The sequence below is a fragment of the Gopherus flavomarginatus genome, chromosome 7 (genome assembly GCF_025201925.1).
Source record: "Gopherus flavomarginatus isolate rGopFla2 chromosome 7, rGopFla2.mat.asm, whole genome shotgun sequence".
In the NCBI taxonomy this organism is placed as follows: domain Eukaryota; kingdom Metazoa; phylum Chordata; order Testudines; family Testudinidae; genus Gopherus; species Gopherus flavomarginatus.
Genome location: NC_066623.1, coordinates 15,141,062 through 15,150,176, shown reverse-complemented (window position 1 = coordinate 15,150,176; position 9,115 = coordinate 15,141,062). Strand labels below are relative to the sequence as shown.

At 40.5% G+C, this 9,115-nt stretch overlaps 1 protein-coding gene across 1 annotated transcript in view; it reads right to left on the bottom strand.

Moving 5' to 3' along the window:
• Window positions 1-523: 523 nt before the first annotated feature.
• The window catches only part of LOC127055554 (solute carrier family 22 member 5-like), a 40,836-nt gene continuing 32,244 nt past the window's right edge, over window positions 524-9,115 (bottom strand). The window contains exons 7-10 of the mRNA XM_050962705.1: window positions 7,062-7,276; window positions 5,452-5,634; window positions 4,571-4,706; window positions 524-3,605 (exon numbers count right to left, since the gene is read on the bottom strand). Of these exons, the coding sequence (XP_050818662.1) occupies window positions 3,518-3,605; window positions 4,571-4,706; window positions 5,452-5,634; window positions 7,062-7,276 (622 nt within the window). The 3' untranslated portion in view covers window positions 524-3,517. The remainder of the gene's footprint in view (window positions 3,606-4,570; window positions 4,707-5,451; window positions 5,635-7,061; window positions 7,277-9,115) is intronic.

The following is a 9,115-nucleotide window of genomic DNA, read 5'->3' as shown; positions in this document are numbered from 1 at the left end:
TCTGTGACTCTCTTTACCTGCACATTGATCTTATTAACATATACCTCCAAAAGAAAATAGGAGGAATATTTCTGTTAGATTCTGAGCTGGTTTTTATTTTACTAAAATTAGTGCATTCTTTTCACTATCCACTGAGTCATACAGAAAAATAACCCAGGTGGGTAGTGCCACCCATTAACATAACCAGTTCTGAAAACAGAGCATTGGGTAAACTGTCAAATGGGAATCAGATTAATCCGTATATACTCATTCATTAGCCCGTTCGTTTATAAGCCGACCCTCTCCAAGATGGTTATGTAAAAATAGCAAAAACTGTATGACCCATTCATAAGCTGACCCTATATTTCAGGGGTTGGCAAACGTTGGCTCCTGGCCCATCAGGGTAAGCCGCTGGTGGGTCGGGAAGTTTTGTTTACCTGGAGCATCTGCAGGCATGGAGCCCCTCAGCTCCCTGTGGCCACGGTTCGCCATTCCCAGCCAATGGGAGTTGCGGGAAGTCATGCATCACTTCCCATAGCTTCTATTGGCTGGGAACGGCGAACCGCGGCCACAGGGAGCTGAGGGGCTCCATGCCTGCAGACACTCCAGGTAAACAAAATGACAATGTATTAGATATTTAATCCAATGATTCCATAGAGTTTAAAATCATCAAATTTTGGTGTAGACCTGTTTATAAGCCAACCCCTGCTCTTTGATGCATCACTTTTTTATCAAAAATATTTGGCTTATGAATGAGTATATACGGCATAAATATCCACACATTCTGCAGAAGCATGGAGGATATTTTGTGTTATATTTTCCATATTTAGAAGACTAATGTGCATTAAAATACATGCTGTGATATCAGAATTGTTAATTATTGCCATGGTATATCTGCCTTGCATCACAACTGAGAAATTCCCCGTTCAGCTGGCTTAACCATTGTCCTCAAGATTGCTCAGTAAACATTGGAACATTTAAAAAAGAAAATCTCATTGTCCAGTGACATAATGGAATAAATCAGTGGAGGAAAGTAACAGCTAAATGAGGTGTTAAGGGCATTTCAGACCTTGGCTAGGAGTTAATTCCAGTTTTAGATTAGGCATCAGTTAAAAGCCCACATGCTGTAAGACTTCACGTTATATTTTAGAACAGATTCCAATGATCTCATGCATAGGACACAGAAAGTCAGTATGTCTGCACTTTGACCTCGAGGTGTAATTCCACGTATTTGGTGCTATTAGCCCCTCCTGCCACACGTACTGCTGCAGCTACATTTTGTTTTTAGCAGGCTAGCCCACTGCCAGCTAACGCAGGCGTGTCTCCTAGAGTTGAGCATTACACCCCCAGTGCAAAGTGTAGACATATGGTCTAAGAGGCTGTTTGTGCCCTTCTGGTAGGAATGTTGCAAAGTGCAATTCTTAGGAGGGGAAAATGCCAATACAGCCAAAACACTGTAACCAGAGTTACCCAAAGCAGACTCAAAGGAGATGCTCTTGTCTTGACAGAGAGTGACAAGTCCTTGCCAAGTGGATTTTATAAGGCAGTGTGGATGATTTGAGACCAGTGTACATTATGGTATTGACCTGTGTCAATTTTGCAAATCTCATTCAAGATCTCATAACGGCCCTAAGAGGAGAAGGAAATGTAGAAGGGCAGAGCAAGAAACAACGAATCTCCCTTTAAAAGTTAATAGGGGCTTTGCATGTTACTTGCAGCTCCCTTTTACATAGGGTAATTTGCCAGTTCTATACCCCAAAACACAACTTCCAGTTACATCCATCAGATGATGAAAGACATACCAATGGCACATCTGATAGAGATTTAATAGAGAGGGCTAAGGTACATAAAATCTCACAACTTCAGCTGTGGGCAGGCAGAATCAGATCATGTTCAACTCACACACATACAGCACATGCAATGTGCATGCACACAGTAAGGACAAGAAAGAGAGGAAGGGTTTACAACATACTTCTATAAGGCAGGAGGCACTGTACCAAATGTGTTGCTACAGCATGGTCTTCAGGGAGAGAATAAGGCACCCTGGCTATCAGGATAATTAGCTGCTGCTAAATTTAACACAGTAGTAAAATGTTTAACGTTTGTAAATAGCTGCTTTTCCAGAAAGAAAAGCCTCTAACAACTTTGATTACTGAAAGGTAAGACTCTATTCATTAAACCGTTCCAAAAAAGTTGAAGTACCACAGAATGCTTCATGAAATTCATTTCTTAGACCTGTCCCACTGTGAAGAAATATGCGTTCAGCATTGTCCAAATGAGAGAGAAACAGAAGTTTTCCTGAAACACAAATGCTATCAAGGCAGCTTCTGCAATCAAAGGAATTGGCTCTTGGCAGATTTTCAACACGATTTCTTGGTTTTGCTCTTTACATTTTTTTTCATTGATTTCATGATATTTGTGAGAAAACAGAACATGTGAAATGACATTCTTGGCTCTTAGTTGAGCTTATGGCCAGTACTTAAGGCTAAACATTGATCTTAATTATACCCATGTAACTCCCTCATATTCAATTCTATGTGGGTGCACAGTGTACACCTGAGAGTGGAATTTAGCCCTCCATGTTGAGGAAACTGACAAAAAAGAACAAAACAGAAAGTTTTGAAAATAGACATAATGCCCCGAATCAAACTGTACAGAAACTTAGAAGGATTAGCTTACATACTGTATCCTAAAAGGATAAAAGAAATACAGATGAAACCTATTTATAGTTTTAAAAATAAATAAGCACCTGGAATAGGACACACCCCAATACCAGATGTAAACAACTTCACCCTGTGGTTATATAAAAAGATATTTGAAACAATCAGAACTACTTTGCTAGCAAAACTCAAATATTGCAAATGATTTGTCCAAGAAAATCTTCTCAATCCATTTCCAGCTAAAATAAACTCAAGTTTTCAAATTCATTTCTCATAGTTTTTCTTTTTTCATCCCTGAACTTGTTCAGGAATTAATCATGTACAAAGCCACCTGTGTATGATTTATGTTCTGATGTAAAATTGCCAAGCCAGCTATTTTCACCACCTTTGTTACTTTATAACAAGCTCCCTGCCCAGGGGCAGATGTGTATGTTTGTGCATGTCGAGAAATCCAGTGTCACTGGCAGCCTTTTCTTACAATTTGGAAAGAGCTGGCAATTTTTAATTCTTGTTAACATGAGTTATCTTAAGCTCACTAAGGACGGAAGTCACTCCATCAGCACTCAGTGACAAGCACCTTTTAGATATTGAGGTCTACAGCAACAATGTCATAGCCATTCTTAAAATTATAAACTGGGTTTATCCAACATAGTTCTGTGTTTATGACACATTAAACAACTGTGGATGGAGATCTCACAAAGGGATAATACAGTATCTACATTCATATAAAAAGAATGTACTGAAAACAGTGTTTCATTTAATAAATAAGTTTATAATTACAGGACACAAAGTGTTGCTACTAGCTCTTTCTGGAAGGAAAATTAAAAGAAAAGTCAATTTACTTTTCAGTCCATCATGAAGTATACAGTGTAGTGTCATCAAAAAGCAGTGCTTTTAAGAATCACTGGGCTTTCTTCTTCATCCTTTGAAATCCTTGTGCTATTAGATGTTTGTCTGTCCTTAAGTCTGTAAAACAAATAGTGCAATTTCTAATTAAAACAGTACCCTCCAAAATCCTAAATGCAAGTTTGTCCATATGGGCCCTGATTCAGCAAAGTACCTAAGTATGTGCCTTACTTTAAAATCCCACTGACTTCAGTGGGATGACTCTCATGCTTAAACATCTTCCTAAATCAGAAAATGAAGTGCTGAAAACTCTCCATGACCTTGTGATTCCACGGGATTTGAAAGTGCTGAACACTTCCGGTTGATACCCAGGGGACTTTTTACCTATACTCGTATCAGGAGAAATTATTTGGATGATGAACTTTCATATTATGAAACAACATTTCAACATTTTTACCATGTTTGCTACCTGTCAAGGATGTTTATGTTAAATATCTTAAATGTGGTTATACTCTTAAAAAGACTACATAAAATAGCTCATTTTTCATGTTTATTTCCTGTGGGCACTGTGAACTCATGTACACAGAGCCACCCAACTCTGAAAGAATGACTTGGATTCTATTCAGGCTCATGAATCGTCAACAGAATCACAATTAAATTCCGTTAGTAGGGCTAAATTCTTCCTTTAATGAAACCTGCGTAAACCCATCAGAGACAAGCTACGCATGCCTACCCACGCTCCATTTAATTTGCTTGTTCAGTTGTTTCTCATACTTTAATCCTTACAACTCCTTAAACTGTTTTGTTCCTCTTCTAAGAGCTCCCTCCAATTTGTGAACAAGTTTCAGCAGCACCATGTATGGTATGCACAGCATGTTGCTGATAGTCATCTCTGCTGTAACTCAGGGGAGTTTCATTTGGCCAATTCTATTGCTGATTTGAGATCTTAAATTTTGTTTTTAGTTTACCATCCCCAAAAGACAACCAGGAATCAAACAGCTAAGAGGGAACTGTATTTTATGTGGACATTCTTTTCAGAGATGGTAGAATTTTCTTGAGAGAGAAGACTAGAAGGTAACACTTACCCTTTAACTCGCAGCATCTGCTCTATGGTGTCTGGGAGTGGCGTACCATAACTTTCTGGCAGAAACAGAGTAAGGATTCCCGTCAGCACAGTCAGGCTTCCCATGAGGATGTAAGGCAGGAATCTGTCATAGACACCTAAAAGAACATAGGACATGGTGACCTCAGGTTTACATCACCACAATGATGAACCAGTGGTTAATATTTGGGTCCTGTGTATAATGCAAACATACAGCTGTCTAAATTGCAGTACCATAGTGCTGCAAGATATAAACATGTTAAAAAAAAGTTGAGTCTACAGTCCACATGGTTGCAAAGATAACTTTCACATGGTAAAGATATGTTCATAGTGGCATTTCCCTGAGTCTCCAGACAGCCTGGAAAAAAAAAAAAAAAAAGCTGAGAGAGAAGAGTGAACTGCCCCATTCATCCTGATAGGATGTCGCCTCAGAAGCCTAATGAAGAGATACTCCAATATGCAGATATCATTGTTCAGTGATTTTTTGAGGCCAAACGTTATTTAGGAAACTAATGGCCAAATACAGATCCTATTATAGGGGCATAAATTTCTTCAAGTTCTGTGTTTCCAAATCACAAAGTATTGAGCAATGTTAGAATTTCTAAATGTGAGCTGAGGTTACTCACTGAGAAGAGCAGAAACAGCTGAGATTCTGTTACAGCATATTTGTTGACTAATCTGAAACAAATATAGGGAAATACCCTGGACTTTACACAGCAAGATGAGAGCATGACTATAAAGACATACTGCGGTTTAACTGAAGCACTGATTCACTGTTACAGAAATCAGCCTAGCCTTGCAGCTGTTCGATTTTGTTTTCAGTACTAGCCACTTTGGCAGGAGATACAATAGCTGGTATCTTACCAAGGTAAACAAAATAAGGTGAGAGGATGCTGCCCAATCTGGAGGCCATGGAACTGGCTCCAACTCCCATATTCCTCACGACTGTTGGGTACAGCTCAGCAGTATAAACGTAAACCATTGAAAAGGAAGACGTGATCCCAAATTTACCCAGCATCACCAAGATAATGGACAAGATGTGAAGGTCTGAAAGGGAGAGCCAATCAGATCATCAGTCAAACTGTAACAAGCCACTGCATCTATTAACCCCATTTTTATTTTTTGCTTCTCGTCTACTTAATTTCAGTGTTGGGGTTTCTTGGTTGATTCATTTTAACATAAAGACTCTTAATAAAATAAAAACATCTTTCTCCTAAGGTCATCCAGTCCTGCCACCTAGAAAGTTTGAGAACAGAGAGACAGCTTAAGGAGAAACATATTGGCAATGTATTTCTAAGATCCTGGTTCAACCCTAGTTAGTGGGATGAGCTTTGTAATAACACACATATCAATGTACAGGTGATTTAAAGACTAGGAGTAGCAAATAATATAACCCACCTGTCACTCTTGGAGAATAAGCAAGACAGTTCTCCTTTTCATTTATTTATTCTTTGATTTGCAATAACATGTTTATACACCAAGCACTAAATACATGGTCAAAGCCATCAACAGATCAGTATGGTAACAATCTCTAGTGTACCTAGCAGGCAGCTACTTAATAGGGGGGTTCTAAGTATGAGATACCTTTCTTCAAATATGTTTTAATTGTCAAACATTCATTTTTTTAAAAAAGTATTGACACTTGTTTACTTTTAGTATTGTTATTTATCACAAAGGTTACCTAATAGCTCTCCTGAAATTCAAGTTCTTAATGAGACTGAAGTTGGAAAAACATTGACAATTGGTTCTTCTGGAGACAAGTTCTGCAGGATTATGCCAGTTTATGGTGCCACCCAATTGACTACTCCGTTTGATCTAAACCTTGTCCCACACCATGAATTTAATGGGACTCCAGGGTGTAAATTAGGGCAAAACCAGACTAGAGTCTGAATCTTAACAGATCATAAAGAGAACAAACTATCTTTACTTTAGAGAAAGAAAAGGCTTAGAAATGTATCTGACACTGGGTATGTCTACATTAGAGCTGGAGGTGTAATTTCCACTCCAGGAAGACATACTTGTGCTAGGTCTGACTGAGCTACCGTACTAAAAATAGAAATGCAACCATGGTAGCACAGGTGGGAAGAGGGTTTAGTTACACTGAGCATGTACCTAGGGTTTCAGACATGATCATACCATCCCACTAGCCTGCCCCAATGCTTGTGCTACCACAGCTGCACGTCTATTTTTAGCACGCCAGCTCGATCAGAGCTAGCACAGGTAAGTCTACCTGAGCTGGAAATTACACCTGCAGATCTAGAGGAGACATACCCCCTGTGTCACATGAGCTCCCTCTGCAGCAGCAAGCAGATGTGGAGGGAAAGGGCAAGGATGGGTAAGGAGAATCTGCATTTGGTCTATAGCTTTGGAGAAAGATTCTTCTCCTCCATAGTACCTCACATGGTTGCCCAGTGCTAGGCTCTGGAATTTACCCATTAAAAAAATCTGATTGATATCAGCTAAAAAGTTCATACGTGGAGGGACCAGCTGAATGAAGAGAAGGATGCAGCCTCCCAAGAATAATGCAGCAGCCATCGAATATCGTCGGGGGAGATTTCGGAGAAGCACCCAGGCTATAATATAAGCTGGAACTTCGATAACCGCTGAGAGGAAGCAGTTTATGTAGGCATCACCATGCAAGTTAGGAGTGTCAAGTGAGAGGCCAAAATAGCCTACAGAGATTATCATCCTGAAAGACACAGAAAATAGGAAAGAATCAGACAGACTTGTTCCTGCTCTCCCTCAGCCTCCTACGGCCACAGACTGCCAAGTGCCTCTCACATAATTACTGTGCAAAATATTAACACTGATTTGCCTATGTAAGGAATGTCAGTGCTTACCAGACTCTCTCAGCTTTGAAGCAATTTTCAGGTAGATTTATTGCTGTATGCAGTGGTGTTACAGACTTAGACAAGGTCTTCTAGAGACTGAATCTATCTGTCCATTTTCCCCCTGAATTTAAACCAACTTTTTAAAAAAAATTCCTGTAGAGTTTAAAAAGGAATCCAATTCGACTGGATGATTCCAGAGACATTTGTTAGCCCTGCTGATGCATGAGTCCATGTAAGCACAATCTACTGGATCCTCACTATAGCTCCTGTAACAACAGTGGTCACACACAGCTTCCACTACCTTTGATTGACTAGATGCCCATGTCAATTTCTCTCCAATATAGACCTAGCAAAAACGATTCATGCATTTGTCACTTTTAGACTGGGTCCCTGCTACACTGTCTGAAGAACTTCTGATTGTTGCTGGCATAGTGGGTTTCTAACATACAGCTGAAGATTTCTGAAGGCACCAAGTAAAGGGCAGTGGTACACCCATATTAGAGCGATTACAATAATCATACTACTACTAATAAATACTTGTAGTCTGAGCATGAAAGTTAGGAATCTTGACCAGCAAACTCAATCTGTTTCCAAAATTAAAATGAGGCCTACATTAGATATTATTAGCTAGAGACAAGGAAGGGGAGAGGGAGCTCTGTGCTGAGAGGAATGTACTCAGAAAAACAAAACTGGGACTTCACTGTAGCTCAGCAACAAGAGAGCCTGTAATAAACTAGAGAACTAGGATATCTTGAGAGACACTGAGCAGGGAAGGTTACATTTCACCAACAAGAGACAACCATTAAAGAAATGAGGAGGTCACAGCCATTGTACTGGGAAATCTCTGAATGAATCAAGTAGGAACAGAGCTCTCACCTTTATCATTATTATTTATCAAGGACTAGAGCAAGGATCGGCAATCTTTGGCACACGGCACATCAGGGAAATCCGCTGGCAGGCCGGGATGGTTTGTTTACCTGCAGCATCCGCAGGTTCATCCGATAACAGCTCCCATTGGCCGTGGTTTGCTGTTCCAGGATAATGGGAGTTGAAGGAAGCAGTGGCCAGCACATCCCTCAGCCCACATCACTTCCCACGGACCCCACTGGCCTGCAACGGCGAACTGCAGCCAGTGGGAGCTGCGACCAGCTGAACCTGCGTATGCTGGAGGTAAACAAACTATCCCAGCCCACCAGCGGATTTCCCTGATGGGCGACGGGCCAAAGGTTGCCAATCCCTGGCCTAGAGCCTCAAGGAGGTCAAGACCTATAATGCTATCTGCACACGTAACAAATAACCGAAGAGCTTGCAATCCAAAAGACAATTAGTTTCTTGCCGGGTCTGTGCACAGGGGGATGTACTGGCTGCCGCTTCCAGCAGCTCCCATTGGCCAGGAGCAGCGAACCGTGGCGGGGCAGGTAAACACTCTGGCCCCGGCCCACCAGTGGCTTTCCTTACACGAGCGGCGACCTCCATTTGAGAAACCCTGCACTACAGCCTTGCAGATTTCCTCGTGTGATCTGGCAACCTAAGCTATAATTTATAAACAATAATTATTTGACAGAATTTAATGAGATAGAAGAATGGTTCTTATCACAAATTATCCCTTTGAGCACTGTGATTGAATTCCCAGCTGTTCTGCCATATATTCAAATCCGTGCTTACAAAAAGTATTACTGAGCTCAAAGCATCATCAA